The 19,325-nt window shown below is 44.2% G+C and overlaps 1 protein-coding gene across 1 annotated transcript in view; it reads right to left on the bottom strand.

Annotated features, from left to right (window-relative positions):
• LOC145349481 (cilium assembly protein DZIP1-like) overlaps window positions 1-19,325 on the bottom strand; it is a 390,694-nt gene that overhangs the window by 252,105 nt on the left and 119,264 nt on the right. Inside the window, exon 7 of the mRNA XM_080198019.1 lies at window positions 12,223-12,366. Within this exon, the coding sequence (XP_080054145.1) occupies window positions 12,223-12,366 (144 nt within the window). The remainder of the gene's footprint in view (window positions 1-12,222; window positions 12,367-19,325) is intronic.

Genomic DNA, 19,325 nt, shown 5'->3' on the forward strand with positions numbered 1-19,325 from the left:
TGCCAACCAGAATAGTACCCATTGATTCCAACTCTCTGCTTCCTATCAGACAACCAATCCTCTATCCACGCTAACACCTTACCCCCAACTCTGTGCACCCTAACCTTTTGCAGCAACCTTTTGTGAGGTGCCTTATCAAATGCCTTTTGGAAATCTAAAAACACCACATCTACCGGTTCCCCTCTGTCTACCGCACCAGTCACATCCTCATAGAAATCCAATAAATTCGTTAAACATAACTTCCCCTTAACGAATCCGTGCTGTGTCTGTTTCATCAAACTGTTCTCTTCTAGATGCCTCGCTATTTCTTCTTTGATGACGGATTCTAGCATTTTTCCAACTACGGATATAAACTAACCAGCCTATAATTCCCTGCCTTTTGTCTGCTACCTTTTTTAAACAGCGGTGTAACATTGGCCGTTTTCCAATCTTCCGGCACTCCCCCGGAGTCCAGTGAATTTTGATAGATAATTACTAAGGTATCCGCTATCACCTCTGCCATTTCTTTCAGAATCCTGGGATGCATTCCATCCGGTCCTGGGGACTTGTCTACCTTCAGTCCCGTTAGTCTGTCAAGCACTACCTCTCTAGTGACAGTAATCGCATTAAGGACCTCATCTCCTACCATCCTTCTATCTTTAATATCCGGCAAGCTATTTGTGTCCTCCTCCGTGAAGACCAACACAAAAAACTTATTTAAAGCCTCAGCCGTTTCCTCATCACCCACCGCTAAATCCCCCCTCTCGTCCTCCAAGGGTCCAACATTCACTCTACAACATTCAGAAAGAATGTTCTCACGGATAGGGGACTCCAGATCTGGGGGCCACAGTTTGAGGATAAAGGGTAAACCTTTTATAAGTGAGATGAGGAGAAATTCCTTCACCAAGAGGGTGGTGAATATATGGAATTCACTACCACAAAATGTAGTTGAGGCCAAAACACTGTCTGGTTTCAAAAATAAATTAGATATAATGCTAAGGACTAAAAAGATCAAGGGTTATGGGAGAAAGAGGAGAATTAGCATACTGAATTCAGGCATGATCAAAATGAATGGTGGAGCAGGCTCAGAGGGTCGAATGGCCTACTCCTGCTTCTAGTTTCTATGTTTCTATGATTCCAATGGATGCAATGGCATGAAGATATCAAAGGTTCAGAACACTGGTATTATTATGGATGGTATATAGATGGGATATGACAATGTTCTACCATATGTTGTAGAAAGTGAGGGAAATTTTTTGGGTACTACTTTAATGGGCTGCCAATACTCAGAAAGAATAATTGTTTGTTCATATCTCATATACTGGGGGGACTTTAAACTAGAAAGGTTGGGGGGAGGGAATCGAGATGAGGTGACTGAGAGTGAGGAGGTCAGCTCGCAAGTAGAGAAGGACTGTAGACACTGTAACAGGGAGGATAGACCGGTGATGGAGAAGGGGAGCGCCCAGACCGAAGGTCTGAGGTGTGTCTATTTTAACGCCAGGAGTGTGGTGAATAAAGTGGATGAGCTTAGAGCGTGGATCGCTGCTTGGGAATGTGATGTGGTGGCCATTATAGAGACTTGAATGTCTCAGGGACAGGACTCCAGGTGCCAGGATTCAGATCCTTCAGGGAGGGAGGCAAAAGAGGAGGGGGGGTTGGAGAGGCTGATACTGTTGATCAGGGATAGTGTCACGACTGTAGAGAAGGTGGACGCCATGGAAGGATTGTCTACAGAGTCTCTGTGGGTGGAAGTTAGGAACAGCAAGGGGTCGGTAACTTTGCTGGATGTTTTCTATAGGCCGCCCAATAGTGGCAGGGAAGTTGAGGTGCAGATAGGGAAACAGATCCTAGAGAGATGTAGTAATAACAGAGTTATCGTGATGGGAGACTTTAATTTCCCAAACATCAACTGGAATATCTTTAGGGTAAGGGGTTTGGATGAGGAAGAGTTTGTTAGGTGTGTTCAGGAGGATTTCCTGACACATTACATGGATAAGCCTACGAGAGGAGGGGCTGTACTTGATTTGGTGCTGGCTAATGAACCTAGACAGGTGTTGGATCTCTTGGTGGGAGAGCATCTTGGGAATAGTGATCATAATTCTATCTCCTTCACAATAGCATTGGAAAGAGATAGGTTCAGGCAGGCTAGGAAGGTGTTTATCTGGAGTAAGGAGAAATATGAAGCCATCAGGCAGGAAATTAGACAAGTAAATTGGAAGGAGGTGTTCTTGGGGAAAAGTACCAAAGGAAGGTGGCGTATTTTCAAGGAATGTTTGTCTGGAGCTCTGCACGACAACGTTCCGATGAGACAGGGAGGTTTTGGTAGGTCACGGGAACCATAGTGCACGAAGGTTGTGATGAACTTAGCCAGAAAGAAAAGAAAGGCATACAGAAGGTTCAGAGAGATAGGAGATGTTAAGGATCTAGGGGAGTGTACGGGTTGTAGGAAAGAGCTTAAACAGGAAATTAGGAGAGCCAGAAGGGGTCACGAGAAGGCCTTGGCGGGTAAGATTAAGGAAAGCCCCAAGGCGTTCTACAAATACGTGAAGAGGAAAAGGATGAGATATGAAGGGATAGGGGTGAAGGGGGAAAAGTCTGTGCAGAACCGGTAGAAATGGCAGAGGTGCTGAATGAATACTTTGCCTCGGTATTCATGGTGGAAAATGATCTAGGTGGTTGTACCGCAGGTTTGCGGCGGACTGAAAAGATTGAGTATGTGGACATTAAGAAAGATGTGTTGGAGCTTTTGAGCAGCATCAAGATAGATAAGTCACTGGGACCGGATGGAAATGTACCCCACGTTACTGTAGGAGGTGGAGGAAGAAATTGCAGAGCCCCTGGCGATGATCTTTGCGTCGTCGATGGAGACGGGAGAGGTTCCGGAGGATTGGAGGATTGCGGATGTGGTTCCTATTTTCAAGAAAGGGAACAGGGATAGCCTGGGAAATTACCAGCTGGTGAGTCTGACCTCAGTGGTTGGTAAGTTGATGGAGAGGATTCTGAGGGACAGGATTTATGAACATTTAGAGAAGTTTAGTATGATCAGAAGTAGTCAGCACGGCTTTGTCAAGGCAGGTCGTGCCTTATGAGCCTAGTTGAGTTCTTTGAAAATGTGACTAAACACATTGTCAAAGGAAGAGCGGTGGATATCATCTATATGGACTTCAGCAAGGCGTTTGATAAGGTCCCCCATGCAAGATTTCTTGAAAAAGTGAGAGGGCATGGGATCCAAGGGGCTGTTGCCTTGTGGATCCAGAACTGGCTTGCCTGCAGAAGGCAGAGAGTGGTTGTGGATGGGTCTTTTTCTGCATGGAGGTCGGTCACCAGTGGAGTGCCCCAGGGATCTGTCCTAGGACCTTTGCTGTTTGTCATTTTCATAAGTGACCTGGATGAGGAAGTGGAGGGATGGGTTGGTAAGTTTGCCAATGACACAAAGGTTGGTGGTGTTGTGGATAGTCTGGAGGGATATCAGAAGTTGCAGCGAGACATAGGTAGGATGCAAGACTGGGCGGAGAAGTGGCAGATGGACTTCAACTGGGATAAATGTGTAGTGGTCTATTTTGGCAGGTCCAATGGGATGAAGGAGTATAATATCAAGGGTAGGACTCTTAGCAGTGTAGAGGACCGGAAGGACCTTGGGGTCCGGGTCCACAGGACTCTTAAATCGCCCTCACAGGTGGAGAATGTGGTCAAGAAGGCATATGGTGTACTAGCCTTCATTAATCGAGGGATTGAGTTTAGGAGTTGGGAGGTAATGCTGCAACTTTATAAGACCCTTGTCAAACCCCTTTTGGAGTACTGTGTGCAGTTCTGGTCGCCTCACTACAAGAAGGATGTGGAAGCTATTGAAAGGGTACAGAAGAGATTTACAAGAATGTTGCCTGGATTAGGTGGCTTGCCTTATGAAGATAGGTTGAGGGAGCTAGGTCTTTTCTCCCTGGAGAGACGAAGGATGAGAGGCGACCTGATAGAGGCTTATAACATGTTGAGAGGAATAGATAGGGTGGATTCTTGGAGGCTATTTCCCAGGGCTGAAATGGTCGCTACGAGAGGACATAGGTTTAAGGAGCTGGGGAGTAGGTACAGAGGAGGTGTCAGGGGGAAGTTTTTCACTCGGAGGGTGGTGGATGAGTGGAATCGGCTGCCGTCGGTGGCAATGGAGGCGAACTCGTTGGGGTCTTTTAAGAGACTTCTGGATGAGTACATGGGATTTAATGGGATTGAAGGTTATAGATAGGCCTGGTAGGTAGGGGTATGATCGGCGCAACTTGTGGGCCAAAGGGCCTGTTTGTGCTGTAGTGTTCTACGTTCTATGTTCTATATTGAAGTGAACAGGCTTCATGTGGGTTTAAAGTTGATGACAATTTAAATGTACTATGAAAGTAAGTTGTCCAGATACTAACATTACCAAAGTAGCTTATAAAGGAAAGGGTGAACATTACGTTACTATTCCATTATCAGTTTGGAGCTCTAATTTGTAATATTGTTCACACTATAGAATCTTAGAAAAACTACAGCACAAACAGGCCCTTCTGCCCACAAGTTGCGCTGATCTTATCTCTACCTACTAGGCTTACCTCTAACCCTCAATCCTATTAAGTCCCATGGACTCATCCAGAAGTCTCTTAAAAGACCCTAAAGAATTTGCCTCCACCACCACCGACAGCAGCCAATTCCACTCACCCACCACCCTCTGAGTGAAAAATTTACCCTTGTCATCTCCTCTGTACCTACTCCCCAGCACCTTAAACCTGTGTCCTCTTGTGGCAGGCATTTCAGCCCAGGGGAAATGCCTCTGAGAGTCCACCTGATCAATACCTCTCATCATCTTATACACCTCTATCAGGTCCCCTCTCATCCTTCATCTCTCCAAGGAGAAAAGATCGAGCTCTCTCAACCTATCCTCATAAGGAAGGCCACCCAATCCAGATAACATCCCTGTAAATCTCCTCTGCACCCTTTCAATGGTTCCACATCCTTCCTGTAATGAAGCAACCAGAACTGAGCACAGTACTCCAAGTGAGGTCTGACCAGGATCTTATACAGCTGCAGCATTATCACCCGACTCCTAAACTCAATTCCTCGATTGAAGGCCAGTACACCATATGCCTTCTTAACTACATCCTCTACCTGCAAAGACGACTTGAGAGTCCTATAAACCCGGACCCCAAGATCCTTCTGATCTTCCACACTGCTAAGAGTCTCACCCTTAATATCATATTCCTTTATCCCATTTGACCTGCCAAAATGTACCACTACACATTTATCCAGGTAGAAGTCCATCTGCCACTTCTCCACCCAGTCTTGCATCCTATCTATGTCACGCTGCAACTTCTGACATCCCTCCAAACTATCCACAACACCTCCGACCTTCGTGTCAACAGCAAACCTACCAACCAATCCCTCCACTTCCTCATCCAGGTCATTTATCAAAATCACAAACGGCAAGGGTCCCAGAACAGATCCCTGGGGCACTCCACTAGTGACCGATCTCCATGCAGAAAAAGACCCATCTATAACCACTCTCTGCCTCCTGCAGGCAAGCCAGTTCTGGATCCACAAAGAAACATCCCCTTGGATCCCACGCCCCCTCATTTTCTCAATAAGCCTTGCATGGGGGATCTTAACAAACACCTTGCTGAAGTCCATATAAACCACATCCACTGCTCTTCCTTCGTCGATATGTTTAGTCACATTTTCAAAACCTCAACCAGGCTCGTAAGATACGATCTGCCTATAACAAAGCCGTGCTGACTACTTTTGATCATACTATACTTCTCTAAATGTTCATAAATCGTGTCTTTCAGGATCTTTTCCATCAACTTACCAACCACTGTGGTTAGACACACTGGTCGATAATTTCCGGGGCTACCTCTATTCCCTTTCTTGAATATACGAACCACATCCGCCATCCTCCAATCCTCCGGAACCTCTCCCGTCTCCATCGATCATGCAAAGTTCATTGCCATGGGCTCTGCAATCTCTTCCCTTGCCTCCCACAGTAACCTGAGGTACATCCCATCTGGTCCCAACGACTTGTCTATCTTGATGCTATTCAAAAGCTCCAACTCATCCTCTTAATGTCCACACACTCAAGCTTTTCAGTCCGCCGCAAGTCTGCACTACAACCACCAAGATCTTTTTCCACCGTGAATACCGAAGTAAAGTATTCATTGAGCACCTCTGCTATTTCTACCGGTGCTATACAAACTTTCCCACCGTCACATTTTGTAGGTCCTTTTGTGTTACTTCACAAATACCAGCAAGAATAGGCTACATTGAATTGGTTGAAATACATCAAAGACAAGAGTCGATACTAAATTAATGGATGAACTAAAGGACACTTTAGGTGAATATTTTGAGCAATATAGTATTACTACCAACCCACTTACTGAACACTTGGAGTATATTAGAGCATGGTTAGCAACTGCTCATCAAATTTTCATTCAAGTGAAACAAACTGCTAAGTCTATTGGTCAGGATATTAAGAAGAGAAAGGAGACTAGTTGATGGGATGATTTTTGGAATTGGGTTTCCAATATACAAATTCATCCTTGGGTCCGATGAATATCTCATGCTTTACTGTGTAATATATATATATGATTTGGAGGAAAATGTGACTGGTTTGATTAGTAAGTTTGCAGACAACATAAAGGTTGGTGGATTTGTGGATAGTGGTGAGGACCATCCGAGGATACAACAGAGTATAGATCAGTTGGAGACTTGGGCAGCGACATGGCAGATGGAGTTTAACCTGGACAAATGTGAGGTAATGCATTTTGGAAGGTCTAATACAGATAGGAAATATACAGTAAATGGCAGAATCCTTAAGAGCATTGATAGACAAAGGGATCTGGCTGTACAGGTACACAGGTCACTGAAAGTGGCAATGCAGGTGGAGAAGGTAGTCAAGAAGGCATACGGCATGTTTGCCTTCATCAGCCAGGGCATTGAATTTAAAAACTGGCAAGTCATGTTGCAGCTTTATAGAACATTAGTTAGCATTTGGAATATAGTGTTCATTTCTGGTCATCACACTGCCAGAAGCATGTGGAGGCTTTAGAGAAGATTTACCAAGATGTTGCCTATTATGGAGGGCATTAGCTATGAGAAGTTGGAGAAACTTGGTTTGTTCTCACTGGAACGACAGAGGATGAGGTGCGACCAGATACAAGATTATGAGAGGCATGGACAGAGTGGATAGTCAGAAGCTTTTTCGCAGGGTGGAAGAATCAATTACTAGCAGGCACAGCTTTAAGGTGCAAGGGGAAAGGCTTAAAAGAGGTGTACGAGGCAGATTTTTTACACAGAGGGTGGTGGGTGCCTGAAGCTTATTGCTGGGGGAGGTTGTGGAAGCAGATACAGTAGTGATTTTTAACGGGCATCTTAACAAATACATGAATAGGATGGCAACAGAGGAATATGGTCCCCGGAACAGTAGCAGGTTTTAGTTAAGTCGGGCAACATGGTCAATGCACGCTTGGTGGGCTGAAGGGCAGTTCCTGTGCTGTAATTTTCTTTGTTCTTTGTTGCAGTATTATTTATCATTTGTATTTTGTTATATTTAATTGTGTTAACAATAAGGTTTATTAAATGGAAGAAAGACTTTGCTAAATGGTTGAATGAAAATATGAAAAAGAATGTCATATATATTAAGTGATGTGGGTAATATAACATTGACACTGTGTAATCTGAATGAAGTTAGTTGATTGGTTTGAGGTTTGAGTTTCAGTTGCATATAGATTTGGTCATAAAAAGTGATTTATTCTTCAAGGCTCAAGGGGAGGGGCTGTGGTCAAATGGTCTGCAGAGATTTAATTTTTAATGCGCTGAAAGATCTTCAATCAAGCAAACTTGATTTTTGGTCAAAGTTGACTTTTAAATATGCTGGGACTTCCTGTGGCCAAACAGCCCTGAAACTTATCAACGAACACAAGATGTTGGATGTAACTGATTATTCTGAGCTGAAGAAGTTGGTTACAGAACTTTTGGAGCCAGTGTTTCATTTTATGGGCTTTGGAATGTGAGCTATATGCACTTAAAACCTAATCATGATGGGATCTGGAGTGTCCCATGCCTCTGTGTGGCTCTATTGGAATGGCCAAATTGAACCAGGTTTTTGATTCAATTCATTGGCTAGTCAGCGAGGGGCTTTTATGGTGTAAGAATGAAGACCGTTGAAGAACCCAGTGATCAAAATTCACGAGAAGAGACAACATTGGGAACAACAGAAAGGTTGACAACTATGTGGCAAAATCCCAGCCAGGTTTCATATGCAAGTGGAAGTTAAGTGAAGTAACAGGTAGTGAGCATTTGGTTCATACATGGTAAATGTTTACTATTGTAACCTCGCAGGTGGAGGAGGTGGTCAAGAAGGCGTATGGTGTACTGGCCTTCATTAATCGAGGGATTGAGTTTAGGAGTCGGGAGGTAATGCTGGAACTTTATAAGACCCTTGTCAGGCCTCATTTGGAGTATTGTGCGCAGTTCTGGTCGCCTCACTATAGGAAAGATGTAGAAGCTATTGAAAGGGTGCAGAGGAGATTTACAAGGATGTTGCCTGGACTGGGAGGCATGCCTTATGAAGTTAGGTTGAGGGAGCTGGGACTCTTTTCCCTGGAGAGACGAAGGTTGAGAGGCGACCTGATAGAAGTTTACAAAATGTTGAGAGGAATAGATAGGGTGGACTCTCAGAGGCTATTTCCCCGGTTTGAAATGGTCGCTACGAGAGGACACAGATTTAAGGTGCGGGGAGGGAGGTTCAGAAGTGATGTTAGGGGTAAGTTTTTCACTCAGAGGGTGGTGAGTGAATGGAATCGGCTGCCGTCAGTGGTGGTGGAGGCGAACTCGCTGGGGTCTTTTAAAAGACTTCTGGATGAGTATATGGGGTTTAATGAGATTGAGGGTTATAGATAGGTCTGTAGGTTGGTAGGTGATGTGGTCAGCGCAACTTGTGGGCCGAAGGGCCTGTTTGTGCTGTAGTGTTCTATGTTCTATGTTCTATGTTCTATTGTCTAAGTGGTTACAAGATAAAGGAAGTAGTGTTTTAAGTATCTAAAGTTGACTTTGTGTCTTTAATTGCAGGTATAACAGAGGCCTTGTCTCTTGGGTCAAGACTTGTTGAAACAAATACAATTAGATTGGATAGAGATATTAAGTGTTCAGGATGGAGGTTTTCAAAAGCTCCTGCGCAGATATTCAGAAGTTTTCTGGAAGGAACTGGCCTGAATAAAGGAAGCCAAAGCCAAAATTTATTTGAACCCCGACACTACACCAAATTCCTTTCAAGCCCACCCAGTCACAAATGCACTTCTTCATTAAATGGAAGAGGTGTTAAAAATATTAGAAGACCAGTTTAGTTTTCTGAATGGAATGTGCCGACATTGAAGCTTGATTGTACTATGAGAATCCATAGAGACTGTAAGTTAATTGTAAACTCAGGAGCTCAGATAGGTCAATCCCCCATTTTGAGGATTGAGGACCTCTATGAAAAATTAGCAGGGTGCCTTAAGTACACCAGGTTAGATCTCAGCCATGTTTAGTAGCAGCAAGAGTTAGATGAAGACTTCCAAAGGCTGGTCAACATTAACACCCACGAAGGGTGCAGTATATTTCTCTGCCATTTGGGGTGTCATCGGGCCATCACATTATTCTCCAGCATACTGTGGAAGCTTTGTTGCAAGGAATATCTTGAGCGCTGCTATACCTAGATGATGTCCTACCTGAAAGATCCCCCCCACCCCACAGATGATGTCCTAATTGTTGGAGCATCTCCTGATGAACACAGGCAAACCTTGAAGAAGTCCTCAAAAGATTTAAAGAAGTGGACATCTGTTTAAAACAAGAGAAACGTACCTTCCAGGGGGATGAGGTTATGTACCTCTGTTTCAAGGTAAATATCAAGGGTCCGCATTCTAGTGCAACCTAGCTGAACATTGATGAATAGGATATTGTTGTGTGTGTACTGCTTGATAGCACTGGCAATCATACCTTCCATTACAGTGCTGATAATCAAAGGTAGACAAGTGTGGTGATTGTTGAATTGGATTTGTCCAATCTGGAATAATGGGTATCATATAATTTCCAAGGGAGAGGTTCATACTTTCATTTTCAGGGTGCCACAACACCAGCATTCTGATACATTAACATAGCAGCTACTTGAGATGGCAGGATTGTTGTATGAAGAGAGAAATGGGAGGGAATCTAACTGAAACAGGACAAGGATGATGTGAGAATGCTGGTTCCTCTGACCAGGCGTCTGGACCAAGGGGCCACAGTCTCACACAATGGTAAGCCATTTAGAACTGAGATGAAACATAGAATCCCTTCAGTGCAGAAGATTACTATTGGCCTGCACCAACTCTCTGACAGAGCATCTTACCCAGGCTCTCTCCCCAGCCCTGTCCCCGTAAGCCTATATATTTCCCATGGGTAATCTACCTAATCTACAAATCTTGGGACACTTGGGCAATTTTGCATGGCCAATCATCTAACCAGGAGGAGAAACTAAATCTGAGATGAGGGCAGCCAATGGAATTCTCTGCCAGAGACGGCGGTAATGGCCAACTCATTGAATATATTTAAGAAGGAAATAGCTGATTTTCTATGCTCAAAAGATGTCAAGAGTTCAGGGAGAGTATTGGGGCATGGTGCTGAAATAGAGGATTAACTGTGATTATACAGAATAACAGAACAGCTTGACGGGCTGGATATCCCACACTTGCTCCCATTTTCTATGTTTCTATGTTTACCCTGACTGATAGTGAGACACAGCAATCTGGAACTAAGTCTTCAACGGCCTCAGTTACTCAACACTGCTCACTGAAGCAATCTAAACAATTGTTCTGGGAGACTCCCAATCTGCAATTCACGTGTGGCTTTCCTTTCTTCGACCTTGACTGTAAACTTCTGCAGTTTGTGTTGCCTTGCTTATTGCTGCAGATATTCCCCTTGTTCAGTGCTCTCATATTTTTTCCAAATACTACTGCAGCAAAGTTGTAAAGCAATGCAGCTGCACTCAAAGATCAGCTTTCCAACGTTTCTACTCTCCAGAAAAATGTCAGAACTTAATCAAATCCACTAATAGAAATGCACAGCAGCCACAGACTACAATTTGGCAACTTGCCAATATGGCAGGTGTTGCAATTCCAGCTTTTTGCTTAGAATCTTGCAATCTCAGACACTCAGATAAATCCCTAAAAACAGACACAGTGTCACCAAATTCACCATTCTCTCAAAAAATGACTAAGTGAGGGAAAAGTATGATCTGATTTGTGCCAGACATACCAATGCAAATCTCACCCAGTTGTTCCTCTTAGTTGCCGGGGCAGTCACAAGGGGACACAAGTTCAAGATGAGGAGCAGGAGGAAAAACTTTTGAAAAATGACGTGAGGACAAATGTTTTTATCCAGAGCGTGGTGACAGTCTGGAATGTGCTGTTCAAGAGGGTGGTAGAGGTGGTTGCCTTGCATCCTTTAAGAAGTGCCTGGATGGGCACTTGGCACATCATAACATTCAAGTCTACGGACCAGATGGTGGTAAATGAGATTAAATGGGAAATCAGATGTGTCTCGTGTTTCGGTGCAGACTCGATGGGCCAAACACCCTCTTTTGCACTGTATGATTCTATGATTCTAAATGCAGATTGGGTGACCGTATCTAGCTCTCATGCATACATTTTTGTCCTTGGCCTATGTCAATGCTCCAGCGAAGTGCAACACAAACAAGAGGAACAAAATACCACTTTCTGATCAGACATGTTCTAGCCTTCCGGACTCAACAAGGTATTCAACAACTTTACACTGTGAACATTCCCCTCCATCTTGACTCACTTTTTGTTTTTGTTTCTTTGGTTTATCTCAATGCCAATACTTCCCCCTCACATCCTTCCCCACAGGGTTATCTGTCTAGTTTTACTTTCACTGAGCACTGACCTTTATTCTTCCATGAAGACATTTTGCCATCTTACCTTTATGCCTTATCAGCACTTCCTTCATCCTTAATGTCACCATTAATGCCTCCTCCTTTGTCTTGTGTCAATTGTTGTCAATCCCTTCTTACCCCTGACCTCTCCCTAATTGCCTATACTGCCCCACGTCCTGCACCAAACTATATTATATTTCTGCCCCTCTGAAATTCTGAAGAAGAGTCATACGGACTCAAAATGTTAGCATTGTTTTCCTCTCCACAGATGCAGCCAGACACGAGTTTATCAGCATTTTCTGTTTTTAAAGTAACCATACCTGTTTTTCTAAAATATTCTTAAGGTCTTTCACTTCCTGTTGATATCGTTGGTTTTCCTCCTGAATGCCAAGTTCATGTTCAATTTTCAAAGCTCCAAGGCTAGATTTAAGCTGCAAACTTGTACTCTTTATCTGCAGAAGTTCCTTAACAGGATACACAATGAATAAAAAATAAATATAGTTAACATCCTGGATGTTAAGAGCTCAGACTTCCATTGAACCTTTGCTTTGTTAAAACTGATGCAGATAAGGAAAAATATTGCTTGACTGATAACTTTACAAACTGTCTTCTGTGATCTAGTTTGTCAGTGGTTCAGTGTTTTCAGAAGATAAAGAACAGTGTTTATAGTTTTTACTGTTCATGCTTTAAAGATGCAGGAAGTCTTAAAGCACATCAAGGTAGATAAATCCCCAGGACCTGATGAAATGTATTCAAGGACATTGTGGGATGCAAAGGACGAAATTGCGGGTCCCTTAGCAGGGATATTTTAATCATCGACAGCCACAGGTGAGGTGCCTGAAGATTGAAGGTTGCAAATGTTGTGCCTTTGTTTAAGAAGGGCTGCACGGAAAAGCCTGGGAACTACAGACTGGTGAGCCGAACGTCTGTGGTGGTTAGAAGGTATTTTGAGAGACATTTAGGCCTTTAGAGAGGCAAGGACTGATTTAGGGAAAGTCAGCATTGCTTCGTGAGTGGAAAACCATGTCCCACGAATTAGAGTTTTTTGAAGGGGTGACGAAGAATGTAGATCAGGACAGTGCAGGCAGCATTATCTACATGGACTTTACCAACTTCACCTCATAGCTAATGCCCTCCATACCAGGCAACATCCTGGTAAGTCTTTTTTGTACCCTCTCCAAAGCCTCCACATTCTTCTGGTTGTGTGGCGACCGGAATTGAACACTATATTCCAAGTGCAGCCTAACTAAGGTTCTATAAGGCTGAAACTTGACAATTGTTAAACTCAATACCCTGGCCAATGAGGGCAAGTATGCTCTATGCCTTCTTGACTACCTTCTCCACCTGCATTGCCACTGTCAGTGACCTGTATACCTGTACACCCAGATCCTTTTGCTTATGAATACTCTTAAGGGTCCTGCCATTTACTGCACATTTCCTCTCTGTATTAGGCCTTCCAAAATGCATTACCTCACATTTGCCCAGAGTAAACTCCATCTGCCATCGCTCCGCCGAAGTCTTCAACCGATCTATATCCTGCTGTATCCTCTGATGGTCCTCATCGCTATTTGCAAATCCACCAACCTTTGCATCATCCACAAACTTACTAATCAAACCAGTAATATTTTCCTCCAAAGCATTTATATATATTACAAACAGCAAAAGTCCCAGCACTGATCCCTGAGGAATGCCACTTATCGTAGCTCTGTATTCAAAAATGCACCCTTCCACTGCTACCCTCTGTGTTCCATGAACAAGTCAGTTTTGTATCCACCTTGCCAGCTCACCTCTTATCCCATGCGACTTCACCTTCCGCACCAGTCTGCCATGAGGGACCTTGTCAATGGCCTTGCGGAAATCCATATAGACAACATCCACTGCCCTACCCTCATCAATTATCTTCGTTACTGCTCTGAAAAATTTCATCAAGTTAGTGAGACACAACCTCCTCTTCACGAAACGATGTTGCCTCTCACTAATACGCCCATTTATTTCCAAGTGGGGATAAATCCTGTCTCGAAGAATCCTCTCCAATAATTTCCCTACCAGTGATGTAAGGCTCACCAGCCTGTAATTACCTGGATTATTCTTGCTTCCCTTCTTAAACAAAGGAACAACAATGGCTATTCTCCAATCCTCTGGGACCTCTCCTGTAGCCATTGAGGATACAAAGGTTTCTCTCAAAGCAATTTACTCCCTTGTCTCTCTCAGTATTTTGGGGTATATCCCATCAGGCCCTGGGAACTTGTCTACCTTAATGTTTCTCAAGAACCCCAATACCTCCTCCTTTTTGATCTCAACATGACTCAAACTATTTACACACTCTTTCCCAGACTCATTATCCTGCAAGTCCTTCTCTCTGGTGAATACTGATGCATATAATAGTGTGCCCATTTCCTCTGGCTCCACACACACATTCCCTCCTTCAGAGTCATAGAGTAATATAGGTTTACAGCATGGAAACAGTCCCATTGGACCAACTTGTCCATACTCCCTTTTTTTTCAAACTCCGAAGCTAATCCCAACTGCCCACATGTGGCCATATCCCTCTATACCCATCTTACCCATGTAACTGTATATATGCTTTTTAAAAGACAGAATTGTATCCGCCTCAACTACTACCTGTGGCAGCTTGTTCCAGACACTCGCCACCCTCTGTATGAAAAAATTGCCCCTCTGGACACTTTTGTATCTCTCCCCTCTCACCTTAAACCTATGCCCTCTAGTTTTAGACTCCCCTACCTTTGGGAAAAGATAGAACATAGAACATAGAACATAGAACACTACAGCACAAACAGGCCCTTCGGCCCACAAGTTGCGCCGACCACATCACCTACCAACCTACAGACCTATCTATAACCCTCAATCTCATTAAACCCCATATACTCATCCAGAAGTCTTTTAAAAGACCCCAGCGAGTTCGCCTCCACCACCACTGACGGCAGCCGATTCCATTCACTCACCACCCTCTGAGTGAAAAACTTACCCCTAACATCACTTCTGAACCTCCCTCCCCGCACCTTAAATCTGTGTCCTCTCGTAGCGACCATTTCAAACCGGGGAAATAGCCTCTGAGAGTCCACCCTATCTATTCCTCTCAACATTTTGTAAACTCCTATCAGGTCGCCTCTCAACCTTCGTCTCTCCAGGGAAAAGAGTCCCAGCTCCCTCAACCTAACTTCATAAGGCATGCCTCCCAGTCCAGGCAACATCCTTGTAAATCTCCTCTGCACCCTTTCAATAGCTTCTACATCTTTCCTATAGTGAGGCGACCAGAACTGCGCACAATACTCCAAATGAGGCCTGACAAGGGTCTTATAAAGTTCCAGCATTACCTCCCGACTCCTAAACTCAATCCCTCGATTAATGAAGGCCAGTACACCATACGCCTTCTTGACCACCTCCTCCACCTGCGAGGCCGATTTAAGAGTCCTGTGGACCCAGACCCCAAGATCCTTCTGCTCCTCAACACTACTCAGACTTCTGCCCTTAATAGTGTACTCGTTCATCCCGTTGGTTCTGCCAAAATGGACGACAACACATTTATCCGCGTTGAAGTCCGTCTGCCACTTCTCCGCCCAGTCCTGCATCCTATCTATGTCCTGCTGCAACTTTTGCCATCCTTCCAGATCATCCACAACACCACCGACCTTTGTGTCATCAGCGAACTTACTTACCCATCCCTCCACTTCCTCATCCAGGTCATTTATGAAAATGACAAACAACAAGGGTCCCAGAACAGATCCTTGAGGCACTCCGCTGGTGACTGACCTCCATTCAGAAAAAGCCCCATCCACAACCACTCTCTGCCTTCTGCAGGCAAGCCAGTTCTGGATCCACAAGGCCAAAGGCCCTTGGATCCCATGCCCTCTCACCTTCTCAAGAAGTCTTGCATGGGGGACCTTATCAAACGCCTTGCTGAAGTCCATGTACACTACGTCCACGGCACTTCCTTCGTCAATGTGTTCAGTCACATTATCGAAGAACTCAACTAGGCTTGTAAGGCACGACCTGCCCTTGACAAATCCATGCTGACTATTCCTGATCATGTCAAACCTCTCCAAATGTTCGTAAATCTTGTCCCTCAGAAGCCTCTCCATCAGCTTACCAACCACTGAGGTCAGACTCACCGGTCGGTAATTTCCCGGGCTATCTCTGTTCCCTTTCTTAAAAATAGGAACTACATCCGCAATCCTCCAATCCTCTGGAACCTCTCCCGTCTCCATTGACGACGCAAAGATCATCGCCAGGGGCTCTGCAATCTCTTCCCTCGCCTCCCACAGTATCCTGGGGTACATCCCATCTGGTCCCGGCGACTTATCTACCTTGATAGAATTCAAAAGTTCCAACACATCCTCCTCCTTAATATTCACGTACTCAATCCTTTCCATCTGCTGCAAATCCATAACAAAATCTCCCAGATCGGCTTCCACCGTGAATACTGAGGCGAAGTACTCGTTAAGCACCTCCGCCATTTCTTCTGGTTCCACACAAACCTTTCCCCCCTCACCTTTTATCGGTCCTATCCCTTCTCTTCTTATCCTTTTACCTTTCACATATTTATAGAAGGCCTTGGGATTCTCCTTAATCTTACTCGCCAAGGTCTTCTCATGACCCCTTCTGGCTCTCCTAATTTCCCTTTTAAGTTCCCTCCTACAGTCCTTATACTCCTCAAGATCTTTAACATCTCCTAATTCCCTGAACCTCTTGTACACCTTCCTTTTCTTCCTGACTAGGTTCAACACATCCTTTGTGCACCACGGTTCCCTCGACCCACCAAAACCCCCTCGTCTCATCGGAACGTTGTCATTCAGAGCTCCAGACACACATTCCTTGAATATCTGCCACCTTCCTTCGGTACTTTTCCCTAAGAACGCCTCCTTCCAGTTTATTTGTCCAAGTAACTTCCTGACTTCTTCGTATCTCCCCTTACCCCAGACAAACACCTTCCTAGCCTGCCTGATCCTATCTCGTTCCAATGCAATTGTGAAGGTATTGTGAAGATATTGACTATCCAGCTGATCTTTGCCCTTCATTATTTTATAGACCTCTACATGATCACCCTTCAGCCTCCTATGCTCCAGAGAAAAAAGTCCCAGTCTATCAAGCCCCTCCTTATAACTCAAACCATCATGCCCCAGTAGAACATAAGAACATAAGAAATAGGAGCAGGAGTAGGCCATCCAGCCCTTAGTAAATCTTTTCTGCACCCTTTCTAGTTTAATAATATCCTTTCAATAATAGGGTGACCAGAACTGTACACAATATTTTAAGTATAACCTTACCAATGTCTTGTACAACTTCAACAAGACGTCCAAACTTCTGTATTCAATATTCTGACCGATGAATTCAAGCATGCTGAATGCCTTCTTCACCATTCTGTCCACCTGTGACTCCACTTTCAAGAAGCTATGAACCTGTACCCCTGGATCTCTTTGTTCTGTAACACTCCCCAATGCCCTACCATTAACTGAGTAAGACCTGTCCTGGTTCAATCTACCAGAATGCATCACCTCGCATTTGTCTAAATTAAACTCCATCTGCCATTCATCAGCCCACTGACCCAATTGATCAAGATCCTGTTGCAATCGGCGATAACTTTCTTCATTGTCCACTGTGCCACCAATTTTTGCATCATCTGCAAACTTACTAACCATGCCTCCTATATTCTCATCCAAATCATTAATATAAATAACAGTGGACCCAACACTGATCCCTACAGCACACCGCTGGTCACAAGCCTCCAGTTGAAAAACAACCCCCTACAACCACTTCTGTCAAGAAGCCAATTTTTATCCCTTTAGATACCTCATCCTAGATCCTGTGAGATTTAACCTTATGCAATAACTTACCATGCGGTACCTTGTCAAAGGCCTTGCTGAAGTCCATGTAACAACATCAACTACACTGCTCTCATCTACCTTCTTGGTTACCCCTTCAAAAAACTCAATCAAATTTGGGAGACATGATTTTCTACTCACAAAGCCATGACGACTCGCACTAATCAGTACCTGAGTCTCCAAATGCCTGTAGATCCTGTCTTTCAAAATACCTTTCAACAACTTACCCACCACAGATGTGAGGCTCACTGGTCTGAAATTCCCAGGCTTTTCCCTGCAACCCTTTTTAAACAAAGGCACCCTCCAATCATCAGGCATCTCGCCGTGACTATTGATGATTCAAATATGGATGTGAGTGTGAGGGAACAATTTGGATCCAGTGATCATAATGCCATTAGTTTCAACCTGATCAAGGATAAGGATAGATTTGGTCCTCGGGTTGAATTTCTGAACTGGAAAAAGGCCAAATTTGATGAAATGAGAAGGGGTCTGGGAAGTGTGGATTGGCACAGGCTGTTCTCTGGTAAGGATGTAAATAGAAAGTGGGAGGCCTTCAAACGAGAAATTTTGAGAGTGCAGAGTTTGTATGTTCCTGTCAGGATTAAAGGCAAAATAAATAGGAATAAGGAACCTTGGTTCTCGATGGAGACTGTAACGCTGGTTAAGAGGAAGTCGAGTTGTATGAAATGTACAAGCAGCAAGGAACAGATCAGATGCTCGAGGAGTATAAAAAGTGCAAGAAGCTACTTAAGAGGGAAATCAGGAGGGCTAAAAGAAGACATGAGGTTGTTTTGGCAGACAGAGTGAAGGAAAATCCAAAGAGCTTCTATAGGTGTGTTAGGAGCAAAAGGATAGTGAGGGATAAAATTGGTCCTCTTGAAGACCAGAATGGTAGACTGTGTATGGAACCAAAAGAGATGGGGGAGATACTAAATGGGTTTTTTGCATCCATATTTACCAAGGAAATGGGCATGGAGTCTACGGAAATAGGGCAAACAGGTAGGGAGGTCATGGAACCTTTACAGATTAAAGAGGAGGAGGTGCTGGCTGTCTTGAGGCAAATCAGAGTGGATAAATCCCCAGGTCCGAACAGGGTATTCCCACGGACCTTGAGGGAAGCTAGTAGTGAACTTGGAGGGGCCCTGGCAGACATATTTAAAATGTCAGTATGCACGGGGGAGGTGTCAGATGATTGGAGGGTGGCTCATATTGTTCCGTTGCTTAAAAAAAGTTTCCAAAAGAAATCTAGGAAATCATAGGTCAGTAAGTTTGATGTCGGTGGTGGGCAAGTTATTGGAAGGTATCATAAGGGATAGGATCTACAAATATTTGGATAGAAAGGGAATTATTAGGGAGAGTCAACGTGGCTTTGTGCATGGTAGGTCATGTTTGACCAATCTATTAGAGTTTTTCATAGGTCATAGAACCCTACAGTGCAGAAAGAGGCCCTTCGGCCCATTGAGTCTGCACCAGCCACAGTCCCACCCAGGCCCTACCCCCATATCCCTACATATTATACTCACTAATCCCTCTAACCTATGCACCCCTGGACACTAAGGGGCAATTTCTTAGCATGGCCAATC

This window comes from Carcharhinus amblyrhynchos, chromosome 10, assembly GCF_965287045.1.
Source record: "Carcharhinus amblyrhynchos chromosome 10, sCarAmb.v2.hapA, whole genome shotgun sequence".
Classification (NCBI taxonomy): Eukaryota; Metazoa; Chordata; class Chondrichthyes; order Carcharhiniformes; family Carcharhinidae; genus Carcharhinus; species Carcharhinus amblyrhynchos.